The 18,907-nt window shown below is 43.5% G+C and overlaps 1 protein-coding gene across 1 annotated transcript in view; it reads right to left on the bottom strand.

Moving 5' to 3' along the window:
- The window catches only part of LOC133132373 (formin-like), a 58,773-nt gene that overhangs the window by 36,815 nt on the left and 3,051 nt on the right, over nt 1–18,907 (bottom strand). Inside the window, exons 2-6 of the mRNA XM_061247777.1 lie at nt 18,773–18,893; nt 16,523–16,584; nt 12,754–13,463; nt 9,816–9,957; nt 2,898–2,985 (exon numbers count right to left, since the gene is read on the bottom strand). Coding sequence (XP_061103761.1) covers nt 2,898–2,985; nt 9,816–9,957; nt 12,754–13,463; nt 16,523–16,584; nt 18,773–18,893 — 1,123 coding nt within the window. The remainder of the gene's footprint in view (nt 1–2,897; nt 2,986–9,815; nt 9,958–12,753; nt 13,464–16,522; nt 16,585–18,772; nt 18,894–18,907) is intronic.

Consider the following 18,907-nt stretch of genomic DNA (forward strand, 5'->3'; position numbering starts at 1 on the left):
TTTCTACTTTCTCTTATCTCACAGAGCAAGACAAACAGGCTGAACAGAAGGAGGAAGGATTGACAGACTTATTTCTCAGCTTGAATTTGTGCTGTAAATTGTTTCCCTGTATCATTCAGGCACAGCAAAGAAAAAACACGACACAAAAACCTCAGGTTATAAAATCCTGATACTGTATGCAAAACCTGCCCATATGAGCTCAATTAAGATAAGTAATATGGAAACATGCATTGTTTACGTTCTAATAAAATGATGTAAATTTTTCCATTATTCTATAACTTTGAATCTAATAAATTATAGCTGCACAAGCATGGGTAAGCAACCGCACGCACACATACCAACACCCACACGCACACATGTGCACACACACACACAAACACATACTGTACCAACACATGCACACACATGTGCATGCACACACACACACACACACACACAAACACATACCAATACATGTACATACACACATGCATGCACACACACACACGTGCGCACACACACACTGCCTACACACACACACGCACTCACACACACGCACACACATACACACACATACACGCACACACAAACCCACACACACACACTCTTATACACTCACACTCACACACACACACACACACACACTCTTACACACTCACACACACGCACACACACACACACACGCAGTACATGAGATCACAGCAGTCGTGGGGTCTGGGCTGTGAGCAGAAGCGAGGGAGGGCAGTCTGAGTGTGGGGAGAGGGGCCACGCACGGTGGCTCTGCTCTAATCTACACGCGGGGCACTAAGCCTCTCGGCCACGGGTCACAGGAGAGAGTCTGTAACTGCTTAACCCCTGGACCTGCGGCGGGAACCACCGCAGCTCGCAGTAATGATCTCTGGAGCGGGGGCCGTGGAGGGGGGGGGGCTGCTATCGGCTCTGCGACTCTCTCTCCCCCCTCGCCTGGCCTGCTGCTGCACATGAGCGGAGCTTCAGCGGGTACGGTAACAGATAGGGCTGCTGGCGCACTGTAAACCGCTCAGTGCTTTAGAGCCAGGCAGATGTACGCTTGTGGCTGACTTCAGAGAGCCGGAGGAGGAGGAGGAGGAGGATGAGGATTTGAGGTATAGCTTTTGGTGCTGACATTGATTATTCTCCTGTTCAGTGCAGGTCACACTGTGATCATTGAGAGAGTCCCCCTGTGCCCTGCCATAGTGGCCTCCGCTTTGGTTTGCATGGTACTGCAGGAAAGGCAGTTGGCGGTGAATATCCTACACTTCCTCAGGCTAGTGCTCCCATCTCGAGGCTCCAGGCTCCATTACAAAATAAGAAGAACCTTCCAGCACCCCAGCACCTTCCAGCACCTTCCAACATTCCAGCATCCCACCTGTGATCCCCAGGCACTATCAGTGAGCCTGGCTCAGGCCTGGTGTCTTGAGTTGGTGGCTAGATTCGTTTCCCAGCTCTGATTAAAAAGGACCACCTTTGGGCCTCGATGTACGCGCCACAGCCAGCCGCCAATCAAACCCCAAAAGGGGGGCCTGGAGCCAGCGGACTGGGGGAGCTTCAGGTGTACCTCCGTAGAGGGAGATCAAAGGGAGCCCGGTGTAGCCTCACTCCATTTCCCTCCACTCACTCACTCATCACACCGCCCTTTCACCTCCAACCCAGGTGGCCCAGGAGGTCCCCCCTGGAGGAGGAGGAGGTCCCCCTGCACCCTCTTGCCCTGCGGCAGCAGAGAGTAACCAGAGCCCTCCCCGCACCTCCAGGTCCCGGGAGGCCGTAATTACATTACATGTCCCATGTCCTTTTAATTTGCCAACAAAGGGCCGGCGAGCAGGGTTCTGGGGGCTTTAGAAGTGCTTATTAGGCGGCTCTCTAGCATTGTCACATTCAGATTGTCCATCTCACCTACACCTACCATTAAGGCAGAAGGAAGTCGACACACGCTGGGAGAGAGCTGTGCTGTTTTATTGGGGGGTTCTCTACCTCCACGGGTGAAAAAAAAAATCTAAACCAAAAAGCGCAGCTTGGCCCAACGTGTTGTTTGGCTTGCGTTGAGCGTTTTTATGTGGCGGTACGGTGTCTGCCTGGGCCGCGACGGCGGGATTTATATACACTCAGGTCATTAGTGGGGTGTCGCTCCCATTAGGCGGTGGAAACCGTCACTGGTGACAATAAACACATCGGCAGCACGCTCAGACTGCCAGGCGCTCGCCGCAGAACCCCAGCGCTGTCCCGACGTCTCCTCCTGTTCGAGTCCCGCGCACGCAGCCCTGCCCCCACCACGACCGCGACGCCATTACGTTTGTAAACAAGGCCCAGAAATACAATTCCGCTACAAAAGGAATGCAGTTTAGTACAATTTAAATCAAATTCTGCTCTTAAAATGTTCCCAAATAGAATTTGCCCGCTTCTAAGGAGTGATCACAAATCAAATATAACCTTCTCTCTCCCCCCCCACCCCCCCTCCGGACCGAGAGGAAGAGTTTGTACTTTTTCGACAGATTGGAGGAAAGTACCCCCATTTACATTTTGGCTGGTGCCTGCAACAGACAAGCCAAGTCAAGGTAATGCATGATGGCTGCTCGCAAGCCAGCACAATTGTCTGGGAAACTGCTCTCTACCACGGAAAGCAGGGAAATTTCAAAGCCAGACTCAAGTTCATAAAACTACCCGCGTGCTGTTTTCTAGTGGCAGCTATCAATACGGCTTAGTATAAAAGTACCGTGGTGAAGGACTTCATCCGTCTCCACATCTACATCTACCTTTTCCCCTATTATCAAAGCAGAAAGTGTTGCAGTTAATTGGCCTGTATGACATCGAACACACTCTTCTGCACATTCCGGAGCGATGAGAAATACTGTCCGCGAGTTGACAAGAGCAACGGTGTAAAAGTGCTTTCTTTACTCTCTCACCTTGCTGAATGTCCTTCATCTCCAGATGCAGACTTGAGATCAGGATCCCCACTGCCTGAGACCTCCTTCCATCCAGCAATTTAATAATCTGAAAAACAGGGCAATATTATGACAATCCTCTTATTTATCTTAATGGTAAAAAAACTCAAACACATTGGGCAGCATTTCCTAAGTGGACAATTTTCTGGGTAAGCTGATATAAGCTTTCATGACCTTCTTAAGTTTGTGTAACAGCTGCTGTTGCCGTTATACTTGTACACCCTGGTTTTCAGTTTGTACTACTTGCTATTCTGTCTCATCCTTGTTTTTGTTGCTTGTGATTGAGCAGTGTATGTTTCTTATCAAGGTGGACTGGCAAGAGTCACTACCAAATAACTAAATAATAACTAATATTAGTAATAAAATAGTGTTATAAAATAGTGTTATTATTCATAGTAAAAAAACAAACATATCCACTATTCCTGAACCTGTATAAGCTGCAGCCAAACTCTTCAACTCAGAAGCAGAAGATTCACATCTGAATGGGGGAAATGTGGGATCAGGGAGAGTGTAATTTGAACATCTCACAGAGACCCACAAAATGACCCCAACCCAGGGCAAATCCATAGACTGTCAAAACCCTCATGACCCTGCATGGCGTGAACCTCAGCGATTGAAAGGGACCGACCGAGAGTGAAAAAGTTTTCAATTCTGGCCCTATCGAATGACACCAGCAAGAGCAAAGTGGGAGAGGAACATCGGGCGAAAATGTGAAACACAAAGGAAATCTCCACAAAACATGAGTGCGATATGGTCAAAAATATTAAGCAGCAGGAAAGTTAAAGGAAAAAATGAAACCATAAAAGGACATCTTTTCAATCTGGAAGAGGAGGCTTGGGTTTTATAACAAACTATAAATTCACGGGGTTTTTATTTGTGCCTACACATGGTCACAATTACTTATGACTGAATTACCCATAAAGCCAGAAACAGTTTTTGGCAAGGTAAAGCCCTGCTTTAAAAGTTAATGCTTCAGCCTTCTTCATTAGGTAGAAGTGCCTGTTATTACTTGGTTTTAGCTACCGAGACATCCAGTGGGAACCAAGGAGAGAAGCCTTAGAAGTGAGTATTGCATTACAGAAGGTAAGAATGCATGCTGCTTCAACAGCCATTATTAATATCACTGATGATCTCCCACTATAGAGACGTGAGAGGGGAACTAGGAGAGTGTGAGCCTTCCCTAACACCTTTAATTAACATCTCTGTAAAGGCCACACTTTAACTTTCGCCGGCAATCCTTCCGAGCGACTGTTTCCATCGGGCACCAAGGGCTGCTATGACGACCAGGTAATTCAATGGCTGACCATGTGGGAACTTTCAATAGCCTGAACTAATTGAGATTTTCAAAGCCACTTACACTGGCAACTTTTTACGACAGATGCTGATGCTGTCAGCCCCCTTTCATGTTTTGACATCCCCGGTTGTTGTTGTTTTTTGGACACAAGATGTAACAGCACCCTCCAGTGGAGACCAGGATTGTTAGCAACCAATCACAGAAGTTTACTTGACTCTTTGGGTTACATGGATGAAGACACATAAAAAATCAGGACTGAGCATGTTGAGAGAATAATATTGTTTCTGCTGAAAATGCAGTGGTTAGAGAATAATGGATACCCTGACTCATATACTAAGATGAGGCATCCTAACCCTAACCCAAACCACTGGCTTGTTTATTGTCCTATTTAGAGGTGCACAATCATCTACACATTTGACATGCTGCAAAACCCCAGACCACAACAAGCACTGGGCTGCCAACTCAACATCAGCTATACTTTCACCCAGATACAGAACCACATGTAGACATGTCCCACATCAGCCATGCTTCCTATGGCAACCTGGGTCGTAACCGCAGCAACCCTGCAGTTTCGACCAAACTGCTAATTGTTTCAATGAGTCTAAGAGGTCAATTTTCAAAGGTTTCGCACTGGATGACAGGGAGAGAATTACCTATTTGGTCTGTAGGATGGGTTGCATGCCCTGATACATGACCTTGTATCGCTGAATGCAGTTCTGTTCCATACTGACGGAGAGAGGGACCAGGTTCTCCCAGTCTCCATCTAGTCACACTTTCAAGCGTTTGAAAAAGTGGTACAGTGTCTCTTTAATGAAATCCAATTCAGACATTCCTGGCAATCAAAAATAAGTAGTTTACATACACTCTCAGAAGCAAAGTGACAAGAAAATTCATACAAATTTATATTGCTGGCTAGGGGTACAATTGTATGTACCTAAAGAGTACCACCCCATGACAAGCATTTGTACCTTTTGTAGGCACTAGTTGTACCTTTATTTCTGAGAGGGTACAATAATCCATCAAACACAATCCAACTATACACACCAGTGTTGTATATTTGGACTGACTGCACAAACCCATACACTTATTTAAGTATTTTCCCCTATATTGGATTAATAAAATGTGTTGTAGTTGATTTAACACTGAGCAAAAATTACCAATGGTTTAATTTGAACTGAAGAGGTCTGATCAGGGGGAGCTTAAACAGTTGTGTACTATTTACTCGGCCCTTACCACGGGTGTACATCAGAGACAAAGAGGAAGTCTCTTGTGGCGAAAGTTGTATCGGAAGCGGTCGTGATGGCTGTCTGATCCCCCCCCCCCTCCCCAGAACGGTCTGCTGAAGCAGCATTATCCACGTGGAAAATGCATCGACACGCGCATCCCCTCCACTTCAAACGCCCCATCATCCCAGCGCCGCTCGGTCCTGCTTGACCCTGAGTAAAGCCACATGCCTGCAATTACCCCCGGTCCGGCTGGCAGTTAGACATGACAGAAAGGCCGTTCCCCCTCCATGCCATCCCCGCGGCTTTGATATGATAATCACCGGCGGACCGAGGGCTCCAGAGTAAACAGGGGCTTTTGATTCGGACCGGACACATGATACAAATTACTCAGCTCCTAGGTAGCGGGGCGGTGGCGGACCTTTGTACGCCTCCAGACTGACGTGAGAGGAGAGCTCATTTCCATAATGCGTGTGCATTCCAGCCCTTTCCCTATGCGTCCCCGAGGACCGGGCCCTGGGGGCAGGGGATCGCTCGTAATCTGGCAACACTTTTTTCACGAAAGCCCGTCAGATATGCACGGCCTCATCGCAGACAGCCACTTGGCTTAATGAAGACGAAAGCAAAAGTATTCGCGCTGCTTCTTCGCGTACTTGCTTGGAGACCGCACTATGATTGATTGAGTTGAAATAGCCTGACCAGTATCGACGGGGGCAGGATCTATTGGCTTGTCAGATGTCCTGAGGGCAGATATTGCCAAGTGAGGCAAGACGCCTCTCTCCATTGACCCTTCGTCTCTCCAGGCCCAGTCTATTGGCTGTTGGGGGAAGTGCAAATAGTGCTGAGGGTGTCTGGCAGGCATCTTTCCCCCCTTCCTGTGCCAGTCAAAGTGCTTCCATCTCACAAACCTGGAAGTGCAAGGCCGAGCAGCTTGTACCTCTCAGGACACAATTTCAGGGAAAATTATAAAAATGTAAACAAGTGAGTTTTGTTTAGCTGACCTTTACAAAAGCACCCTGCCTGCCAAAGGGGGGAAGCCAACTTTCCCTCCTGTTTCATAGTCATAGGAACATCTCCCCACGCATGCTGTGAACTATGGGCCGGATCTGTTAGTTCCGACCCCGTCCCAATTCTCTGACAGAGCTTCTACATCGGATAGGTTTGACCAATACTTCCGTAATACAGCAACAACAACCACTTCATTTCAGATTTAAACAGTCTGGTACGTAAGGCAGACAAAGATAAACCTGGCATCCTATATAGACACTGATAATATACAGTAATATTTCTGTGATTACAGATTATATGTGATAATAATTTCACCTTTCCGTCCATATCTATTAAGCTATAATCAGCCTAGCCCCATAGCCCAAACTATTCTGCTATTTTCGGTTGTAGTTATTACATGTTGTCGAACAGTTCCGAAAAACAAAAACCACACAATGGGGTCCATCACATTGGACCAATGAGAAACAGGGGGCTGCTTTTTTGAGAAACAATCTCAACTACTGGGCTCTTTAGCAGGTGGAAAAGCTAATGTAACACCCAATTTCACTTTCATTAGTGAGCTCACAGCAATAGAAGGAGAGAACCGTCTCCGGTAAGAGCACACATGGTCCCCATTGCTAACCCAGGCTAATATAAAGTATCCCATTCCATTTTAATGGGTAACATTTCTCTGGTTAACCACAAGAACACTGATCTCTACAGTCTGATCCTGACAGTGATTCCAACAGTAATGTACTATTTATTAAAAGATGGCACCCTTTTCGCCCTTTTTACTTCTTTTAATTGCTCCCAGTTTTCTTGCCATTAAGGAAAAAGAGTAATGATAATAGAAACATTCCTATAAATTATATACAGCATGTGTGTGTGTCTGTGTGTGTGTGTGTGTGTGTCATGGCTTACGCTTGGCTGAGAAGTACAAGTGGAAAGAAAAGCAAAGTGTTTTGGCTTGTGCTGCAGTTTGAGGACTGTAGAGGATTGGCAGTATGGATATCTGTGGCTACCTGGGACAGATCGGATGTCAGGGCGGCGGTTTTTATGGACTTGTTCGGAGTGACCAGACTGGATAGAGGGCTGGGGGACTGCTACAGATACTGAAGCTCAGACACTGGCGACCTGGAGCCCGGTCCCATTGATCCAGAGGGGAGGCAGACTCGGCCAGCTGGTTTTTAACCACTTGGATGCCAGGCCATTTTGGCAGCATTACCCACTGTGCAGGGGTGCCAGAGCAGGCCTCAGGTTGCAACAATGAGACTTTCACAGACACCATTACTAAGAACACGGTATACCTCCAAATTAGGAAAAATTAGGACTGGTGGAGAACTGGACAGCGATTCACATTACAAATGAACAATGCCACACACAGCCCAGAACCATTCTGTCAAAAGAAGAAGGACCTAAGGCGGTGTTGAATCTAGCCTCTATTGTAAACCTAAATTCACAAATTTAAGCAAGTATTACATCTTCATTTTTATTACCATTTTTGGGCATTAGACTGAAAGCCAACCTTTAGTCACACAAAACAGCAACATCCACTCATTATTGCATTCACAACAGAGATGTGACTAAGATCTTTTTCAGATGTTCCTGCTTGTCGATAGCTCAGGGGGGAAAGTTTGCTTCTGGTCGGGTTTCACTTAAATTCATCACAGGACACTCGGTTAAGTGAGATTTTCACTCAAGTCTGCGGCTCATATTCTTTCCAAAACATGCGCAAATGGTGCGTTCTTGGAAGTCTGAAAAATCTTCAACACACACTATACACAGACAGATGTACACTTCAGGCATCACAGAAAACAAGTGCAGCTATGATGACAAACTCACTATCAGCTATCAAGGAGCATGTATCTTTTATTGTTTTAATATTTTGTCAGAAATACATTTGTCAAAAAGAATTCTGTTTAGTCTCAGTTTTGAGAGCAGATACTGGCTTGTAAGGTAGTCTTCAAAATATGGCTCCAGGCCAGCTGCGATTAACATGTACCCTAGTTTATCCAAGCAAACAAGAGAAAAGAATAGCCAGAATTTAGACAGTATGGGGAGGTGGGAATTATTCACTTTGAGGGACTGAGCTGGCGCACTTTGCACTTTCTTGTTTTGATTCCATTTAAGGTTGGCATTCAGGTTAATGTGCCCTAAAAGGAAAACACCAACATTTTTGGAAATATGCAATTCTTCCAACTTACCCAGACTTAGACAAAATGTTTGATTTTCATTTTTGTGCATTTACTGGCTCAATTTCCATGTAAGCATAACATTAGCTTAGCATAAAGACTTGAAGCATATAGGAGTCAGTAGCCTACCAGCAGAAGACAGAAGAGGATACAGCGGTTATAGTTCCAACCGTCTAACTTCTCCGAAAACAACTTCCCTCATTTTCATGTATTCTGGCACGTGTATTACAAATACACAATACCTTGTGTAAATAAGGCAGCTTCTGAGGTGCTGTAAGATGTATTTCTTCATTTTGAAGGACATGGGCTGCTGACTTCTATAGGCTTCAAGTCTTTATAATAAGCTAATATGTTCTGCTAACATGGAAATTGAGCCAGTGAATGCACAAAAAGGAAAATAAAACTGAACGTATTGTCTAAGTCTGGGTAAGTCAGAATTGACACAACATCCTGTAATGTCCACAATGCTCTGAAGCACTCATGTCATTATGGTTCACAAGGTTTGTGTTCCCATCGGTTAGTAGGGCTCAGTTTGAAATCTCTCTTAAGCATTGTGCTGAAACACATGCTGAGTGTACTTCCAGGTCCCTAAGCTAAAGAAAGAAGGCAATGAAATTTTATTTGCCATTATATTGCATGTGAAGCCTTCTCATGTTGACTTTTTTAGGAAGTTACTGGACAATGTAGGGAAGCCTTTTTAATCTGGAGGGACTCGTTCACCATGCCCTCCAGCATGTGCTTCAAACGCCCTCTGGTGGCACCAATTCAATTCCATCTGCTCCTCCGTAACTTAATCTGAATGAGGCTGAACACAAAACAATATGCTGTATCCTCTTCCTGGATGAAAAGCACTGAGCCTTTCGTCAAGCTGCAGATGTCTATATACATAACAGGAGTTCCAGATTGCTCAGTACATTATTGCATGAAAGAAGCTTTCAGAAAGCAACCAGAATTGTTCCTGCGAGCGAGGCTACCAATCACCATGTTTGCTCCTCCTATGCCCAGTGGCTTCAGTCACACAGCTAACCAATGAGCTTAATTATAGGAGCAAAAAACAGCACTGCTCTCGTGCCATTGATGTAGTGCATTGGAGATCTGTATCCTACATCCTCTATAGCAGGATAAGTGAAAATGCTTGACAGTTTGCTGTCTGCAGACACATAAACAGAATTAACTAATTTACCTTCTTGGCTTTCGCTTTCTTCTCATAGGTGTCCGCCAGGGGCTTCTTCTTTGGTTGTAGCGTTGCTTTTGAGAAAAGGTCCTCAAACTCTTTTGTGTTGACGATATCTGGCTCTTCAAGAGAGCCCCAGAGTGTGTTATTACTGGTGAGAGGGACAACGACACTGGTTTCAGTACAAACGCAGTCATTGGATTTGTAGTAGATGTAAATGTACAAGATATACTGTAAATGCACATGATTTGAAATGCAACTTCCCTTAAGTAGTGACATATTGATGAGGGGGACAAGGCCTAACAGAAGCTCTCGGCCCTTTCTGAAGTAGCAGTACAAGCCAAACCCTGACATAAACAACCTTTTTGCAGTTTATGTAACGTATGCTCAGGGAATCCAATATTTATTTCTTTTTTGAGGATGGTTGACATTTCCTCAAGTGTGGATTCACACTAAGAAAACCCAGACCTGGCCTGGTCTGTTCTTAAAGTGAAAGTCAGCACTTCAAGGTTCTTGGGCCAATGGCATTACCGGTAAAATAGCCCATATTAACAGAAAGCCCATTTGAAACGGAACTGAGATGAATTTGGGTTATTTTGTTGCTGAGCAACATTGGAAACAAACAAGAGAAGTCAGATGGTCTGAAGAGGAGTCTCACAGAGGTCAGGCTGAAATCCCTACCTTGCTTTTCCATCCTCTTCGAATAAAAAAGAAGAAAGTGCAGTCAAGCCAACGTGACTGCAAGCTATGATAAGTAATAAAACACCTACAATGGCTGCTAATGAAAGCACAATGCTTTAATCGGACTGAATATAAGTCATTTAGAACATGCATGGGTAGTGCACTCAGAGTTCATCAGAGTGTTCATGTGTCATCTGGGGATGGAAAAGGGGGGTGGGCATGTTTCTTGTCCTCGTGTGAACTTGTCTCCTGTGCAGGTCTGCGTTTAAAAGTTCATTTTTACTTCTGAAAACAGCCCTGAAATATACTGTCCACCAGACATATTACTTTTTCACCATGATACTTTAACGAGGCCCTGTGGTGAATCTATAACTTAATGCATTGTATTAATGTGTATGAAATGTGTCCTCATGACTGAAAATAATATTTCTAAAAAACAATGAGACCAGGTCCAATCCCTTCCCAGTGCTAATGACTTGACCGGACATACAGCACGGCAAAATTGTGATTTGGAGTCACTGTCCATGTCACTCTAAGAATATGCAATGCTAACTATGCTGTAGATGCAAGCAGTAATTCCTGGTGTCATATAATTTCCCACACTTCCCAATTGTGACTACTGAGGGTTTGGACCACCACATTGTTGATGCAGCAGTCATTTTTAGGGGGGCTCAATATTGCCAGCTTTTGTTGTTTCTTTTTTTATGTAAGTCCAAGGTCTAAAAATGCTCTATTAATACGGAGCTGTCTTATTTACACAAGGTATCATGTGTATTTGAAATACACATGTGGGAATTCAGTTAGACAGTTGGAACTATAACCGCTGAACACACATGCATCCGTCCATCGTCTGCTGGGTGAGCGCAGTGATCCATGCACCTTCTGAAGATAGAGCTAGATCACTCACTTGCAAACAAAACGCAGGTGACTAGCTAGCTAGCTAAAACCTTTTCAGTGGTTATAGTTCCAACCGTCTAACTGCTCCGAAGACAATGTCTCTCATATTCACCATTTTATTCACACTGGCAAATATTAAGCGCCATCTATTGTAACCAATGAGCCCATTTTTTGTGAGGTCATGTGAAGTGAGTTGTAACTTGCCTACATTTTGCACAGTCATCTTAAATTTGTAAGCTGTGGTTCAAAATCCCACACCCACCTTGAAACCGTGTAATGACCACCTCATCATAGGATTATTCCTTACATAACATGCTTTCACACAGCCCAGGTGATCAAAAGGACTTTCAATCAAATCCAAATACTGAATATCTAAGTTTCATGCGAAACCAGTAAGCTGCCATGAAGTCAAATTTTGGCATGGCAGATTGGTTTGAGTAAAGCATCCAGAATATTTTCTCCAGCAGCAATTTACAACTGCTGAGATGGAGTGAAACAGACAATCAAAGTAAAAGGATAGCTTACCATGCAACCATGTTGCCAGCAGTTCTATTAGTGTCAAGCTGACCAAGTCCAATCAGGCCAATTTGCAATTGGCAACTCACACCCATGATGAAAATATGTCTTAATTTCATTTAAAATTTCTTTCAGAGGAGCATATCTAAGTAGCTGTATGCTTATTGAGTCTGACACATGGAGAATGCCAACAGGTGAACCATATTAGACCGCAAAATACTGAGTATGAACAGAAAGCTGTAACTGAATTAAGTCAAAATGTAATTCAGACTGCTTATAATTTGTGAGGATCTTTCTCACTCACAACTCTGTTGTAAAGCCACCACTTAAGTCTTTTATACACAATCCAAATACGTATGGTTTGATGGGGTCATAAAACATACATGTTAGTGTCGGCCTGGCATTGTTTAAAATGTAGTGGATTCCCCATAATTTGCCACAGAAGTTCTTCCTGCAAATGGCTTTAACATGGAACTCAGAATTTATCTGGTCGTATCAGAGCTTGACTGATTTCATGCTTGCTGACTTGCACTTCAACTGTAAAATTTATATATAACATGAACCTGCTGTCGCCCACTCAATCCTTTGCCATCAGCCTGATCTACAGAGTGCGAACCAGGACTCAACTTCCTCTGTTAATCCCTCTGTGCAAATACAGGGCAATAAAGCTTTCACACAACACAAAGATTGGCACTTTGCTCCAACTGTATATAGCACTCTCAATTTAACTGTGGACAGTGCATTTCATAAAGGTTTTTCATCCCTTGCACCTTAAGCAAGGCTACAGAACAAATCCTTTCCCCACGGCATCTGAATCTTCTCGCGAGGCTCAAATGAAGTGTGATGTACGTACCTGTTGCCTTGGATCTGTATTCTTGTCCAGTACAATGGCTTCATGGGACATGCTGGCTCCACAGCCGGTTTCCGCGGGCCTTTCGGCACTGGGCGGCTTAAAGCCAGGCCTCCCGGGGGAGGAGGCGGGGGAGGAGGTCCAAACCCTGGCATGGGTGGAGGAGGAGGGGGCCCTGCCCCTGGGAGAGGAGGTGGAGGAGGGGGACCAGCCCCAAAAGGAAGAGGTGGAGGAGGGGGAGGGGGTGGGGGAGGGACCCCAGCTCCGGGCAACGGGGGTGGAGGTGGTGGTGCAAATTGACCGCCAGGTAGTGGTGGTGGAGGTGGGGGAGGAGGTGGTGCGAAATGACCACCAGGTAGTGGAGGTGGAGGTGGGGGAGGAGGAGGGGCCGGTCCTGAGCCTGCAAGGCTCATGTTGATGGCCCCGAGGTCGAGTTTTTTAGGCACGTTCTGGTTGGGGCTCTGGGTGGCCTTGCCACCCTCGCCCTCGGGCGACTTGACGAAGGTCTCCCGGTCCGTCTGGACGCACACGGTGCGGAAGGTTTTGGGCGGGAGGTCGTCCTCCGTCGACACGCACGCATCCAGGACCTCGCCGTGCTTGTGACAAGCGTTGCAGGACACGTCCATGTGCAGCTTGCCGATGACTCCCTCCAAATTTGACACGGCGACAGCATGCTCCCCTCGCAACTGGAAGACCTGGAGCTGGAAGTCTTTCTTTGGTGAGCAGGGCCAGAGAAATCCCCAGTTAGACACAGAGGAACACAAATCACCAGTATAAACTCCAAATGGATTATGCTAATACTCTGGTATGACAACATTCATGCATAATATAGAAGCCACTACTGATGTCTTTAATCGTAACAGTCCCTTTCTCCTTAATAATAATTCAAACTTCATGTCCAGATCCCAGTGCATTCCTTGCAATGTAACAACATGTTGCACAATGGATAAATTGCTGATTGCTAATGAAGGGCTAATACAATGAATGTTTATTGAACATTTGAACATCAAAATAATTGAGCCATGCTTGAAACAATGGGATTTCTGAGTATGCGTGCAAATAGACTCAGAGTCGAATTGAAAACCAGACTCTGGCATGGAAGGAAACAATTTTGCAATATGTTTAACACATGTTCCTCGTTAGCATGTGGTGAGCACAAGACTGGATCTGGCACGTTACTGTAGTTTCACAGTGTTTAAGTTTATGTTTATGAATGTGAAATTCATGTTCAATTTCTGAAGTGCGTCAACCATGCACGCACATACAGTTCATTACAAATGACACCAGTGACGCAACACTAGGATATTATTCATATTTAATTTTCATCATCAAGATAATTGAATGAATTTATATGAATTTATATAATAATTGCATACTGTTTATATAATAATGTATGTCTAATGAGGTTCATAAAACATTTTTATATTTTTATATGGAATTGTAATGGCAAATGCCTTAAAATAAACTATAATGGTATTGTATAATATGGCATATTATAACAAATATAATGTGATTTATATAATTATATTGTATGCCATCATGATAAAACACTTACTCTAGACACAAATCTTACATTTTAAACAAGGTGGAATAAGACAAAGTCCTGTAATACTACTGAAATGACTTCTGACATATGTTTATTCACAGACTAATATATTTGAGTGCTATTCTTAGAAAAGACACTGCAATGAAATAAAATGCATTTTAGACCTCTCTCGAGACAAAGTGATTCCAACTTTGAGTCACTTCCAAGCTTCTGTTCAGTTGGACATGCTTTGTGTTACGACAAACAACACAGTTAAATATATGAGCATATAAAATGTTTGAGTATTCAGCAGTCAAATCACAAAAATAATGGACGGAGAACTGGAGAAGAGACAGCTCTGACCACAACTGTACAAAGGAGCCCATTTGGATGCTTGCAGTTTGTTAATGGCCACCAAAACCCAGATGCAAAAGAGTGATCTTATTTCATACACAGATCTGGCACGAGGTAAGCTGAATGCATGTGGACAGCACTATGCACTATAGAAATTATATTTTAGTAATCTTCTACAGTAACAGGACCCAATAATGACATAGAATTGCAGCTGACCTATTGTATTGGCTGTCACTGGTGATGACTAGGGGGATGATTCAACAAAGGCAACATGAGGGACCCAAACACATAACCAATGCTAACAGCTCCAATATGTCTATTCCCAGTTCTATTCCTCCTGAACCTCTCTCTGTTACAGGATTTGAACTTGTCTATTTAATGTCAAACACTGTTTTAGATTTGTACATCAAACAACACAAATTTGTTTAGGTTTGCAGTCCTACATGCATTTGACCTACAAAGTTTCTTCTTGCAGTACAGTAGATTGCTTTGTCTAAAAGCATAGTTTACATTTGACAACATCTTTATCTAGAAAATGACTTGTCCTGATTCTCTTCCCTGCTACATAGCCAAAAAATTATTCGCAAAAACAATAAAACCTAATAATGTCCAGCCAGTGCTTATTATTGAACATCCTGGCCAGTGAACTCTTCCAGCATGATTTTCCCAGTGCATAGATCTCCATGGGAACAGACTGTGCTGTGCTATTCACTTTCTGAGGTAATGGGTCTAGTTCAGCCTTCCAGCAATTGTCTTTGGATTGTCTTGTGTTACAACTAATAATACATAATACAGCAATGTATACAAAACTTTTTTTTATATAAAAAGCAAAGTCCATACATAGTATAAGAAAAGGTATATATAAATTATTGTCATATTATATTCCTTTGGTTTTTTGTCAAAACCTAGATAACATTTTTTCTCTCAACCAATCTTGTAATTACTGATTAATGACATTTGACATTAAAAAGCCTGCTTTAAAAGAATGAACAGCCCTTTCTACTCGAGAATTGCAATTAAGGCTAGTGGGAACTGGCATGAGGGGTTCTGTAGGGCCAGTTTTGGGAGCCCCTTCAGTACAAAACAGATAAAGATCTAACTCCATGAAAAGGGCTGGAATTAACATTTACTCAGAGATTTGGTGATAGCTGCATCATTAAATAACACTTCCCATACAGAAATAGCCACATTGATCATGCAAGTCTTTCCATCAGTCATATGGTGCACTGTTTGCCACAGTAATTACCTGTGCTATATGTGGATATGCTGAGAGAATAGAAAGCAATTAATTTGTCACTTGGTATGCCCTTTCTAGCGTGTATAGTGTGCCAATTAGTGCAAGGCAAAGTAGATTTTAGTATTCACCAATGTCCATGTAATCAGTGACATCTAGTGACTTTAGAAAATTACTGCAGGGCTTAGCCAAGTGTATACACAGAGCAGTTGCATCTATTTTTACATTCAAACGGTTATAGGGGATCTGGCCAGAGCAAATAACTGTACATTTAGCAACTTGATATGACATTTATTCTACCGCAACTGTTTCAGTGGAAACATTTATTTTACTCTCCAGCAAATGAAATGACGCAACAGGAAATCAGTCCGAACTGCTCAACAACGAGCCCTAATCTACATTAGATTAGGGGCCCAGCGGGAGGAACTATGGACGGGGTTTTTCTTTGTCTGTGGAATTTCATGCGCTCTTATTTGTTGTATTTCATTACACAGGCCCGTGCTGGTTTTTTCAGGATGCAGACTAGGAGCGACGTTGAGGTGGCGTGTGATCGACTGCAAAAGACAACATTGCCAGGGGCTTCTTAAGGCTGGGACTGCAGACTCCACCTGAAGAGGTGCCCTGCAGGGAAGGTACAGAGATGGGGCTGAGAGACTTACTTTCAGCTTTTCCTCCTCCTCTTTGCACTCTCTCTTCAGCTGCAGTAGGGCATTCTGGTGCTCTGTGAAACACAAAACAGCTTCAGGGCTCCTCACTCACTTTCAGTGTGCACTTGTACATACAAGTATATTATATATGAATTACACATTACACATTTGTTTTACAGAAAAAGCCTTTGCAGAACAGTTTGCATGAATTTCGTACTATCACAAAGGTAATGTGATTCACCATACTTCCACAAGAGGGCAGATGTGCAATATTTCAATACTCCTACACTTAGCCGACAGTAACACAAAATCTTTGGGTGGCTTCTGGTGGTTTCTGGCCCAAACTATAGTCAATGAGCACTTGTGCCTTCTGTTCAATAAATGCCTGTCACTGAAAACTAGGATAGGTCCAAAGTTCAGGGAGAGGTTATCAAAGCACAGCATACTAATAGACATAGCAAATTACTGCAGATTACTCTGGTTCAGCTACATTACATTACATTACATTACATTACAGGCATTTAACAGACTACTCTAGCTCTACTCTAATTCCTTTGAAATGTTAAAAGATTTTTCACAATTAATTTTAACAGCAGCAACCATGCTGTTTCACACCACACCCAGGTAAAAGTGAGGGCTGTGTAGTCATCATGCTTGTCAGGCAGGTATATCAGGGGGTTATGACCTTTTAGCATTGTTGCAATGGGAGACAGCGCTTTTGTTCTTGAAATGTCCACTGGGCCACCCACATTATAAGGTCCAGATTCACTACAATCTACTTACAATGTACTACAGCCCACTGAATTTTTCTGTCTCAGATGACACAAGGAACAGTTATCCCCCGTTCAATGATTGTGACAAATGTTTCTGTTTGGCTTTCTACTGAAAGTGGCTACTTCTGTACAACACAAGCTAGCCCCTGGTAAAGTTAAAAGCGCATACTATACAAGCTTAGTTAATACACTTTTACTGTACTACAGTCCAGTAAAAACCTCAACTATTACAGCACTTTCTGTATCCTCAAATAGCATCCATGGTTAGTTGATGTCTGCCACTAAGCCTGACCCTTCCTTGCTTCCAATACTTTGTTTTGCTGCATGTCCTGTGAGGTATGTTTGAATGCTTCTATAATAATACTACAGGTATATATTACAGTATATTATAACATTGGACAAGCTCTGTGGTGAATCATATATTATATATTTTGGAGTTGAATGTTAATACATTTACAAGTTTATGTGTTATCAGTTTCACTTTCCAGTAAGCACTATTATTAGCATAGACACAAGTCAAGGTTACCATTTTTACAGTTAAGATGAGTACTTCCTGGTAGAGGACGTATTCAGTGGGTTTACTACCTTCACTGAAGACATGCCTACATAATTCAACTGCACAGAAAATTATTTCAATTTATCATTGAACTCTCCGGAGAACCTCAAATATTAGGTATACAAGATCATTAATCAACACTGATACAAATATCAAATAAGCTGTTGATTACCTCAACAGTACATATTTGTATTTTATGCACAGGTACAAGTAAACCTTATCAACTTGGGTATGCCCAAATGTACACATGCCTGCTGATATACTATCTATTCATTTGTGGACTTTTGTTCCACTAAACCTCTTCAAAGTACACTGGCCTGGTTTATCTGGTAGAGAGAAACTGGCTGTACCAGTGGAGTTGGTTTCATGTTGCAAAGGTCTTTGCACTTAACAGTAAAGGCATTAGGAGAAACTGACTAACAGCCGTAATTAGATCTGCCCATTTTCAGTGCGCCATGACTTTGGCTTGTTTGTGTGTACTCATGATTTTGAGCAGCCTGACTGGGGTGTGGCAGGCTGACCATATCCCAGAATTCCAGAGAAGTTTCCTCTCTTGCAGAAACAGAACCTCTCTGAGCCCTACTGTGTCCTGTGATGTCACGAGATGTCAAGCAAACAGCATTATGAGCTCAGGGGATGGTTTTAGTGGGTTCCTGCTTTAAACGGATTTAGAAGATACATTACAACAGACTAGCCCTGTTTTTTGTATCTGTGCTTGGCTAGCTTTGCACCGTTCTCACCACTTGTTTGTGTTTCCCTGCAATTAAATTAAACAGTGAAATTTTGTTTTTTGGAAGGACAGCCTCCAGTCCTAGATTTAAAAGGGGGGAGGCGGGTTCATTTTTAGTGGGACCAAGACAATGAGCTGGACATCAGTGCAATAACTGTGCTTGGGAGCTGATGGAAAGTACAGTGTACAGCGTTGGTACTCACCTGCTTCAGTGTACCGGAGACCCAACTTCTCCTCTTCATCTCTGGGTTTTGGGGGAGGCCAGACAGCCTGCAGACGGCCGGGGGTCCGATCCTCACTGTCTGTTGGAGAGATCACCTCAGACTGAGGACAGAAAC

This window comes from Conger conger, chromosome 1 (assembly GCF_963514075.1).
Source record: "Conger conger chromosome 1, fConCon1.1, whole genome shotgun sequence".
Classification (NCBI taxonomy): domain Eukaryota; kingdom Metazoa; phylum Chordata; class Actinopteri; order Anguilliformes; family Congridae; genus Conger; species Conger conger.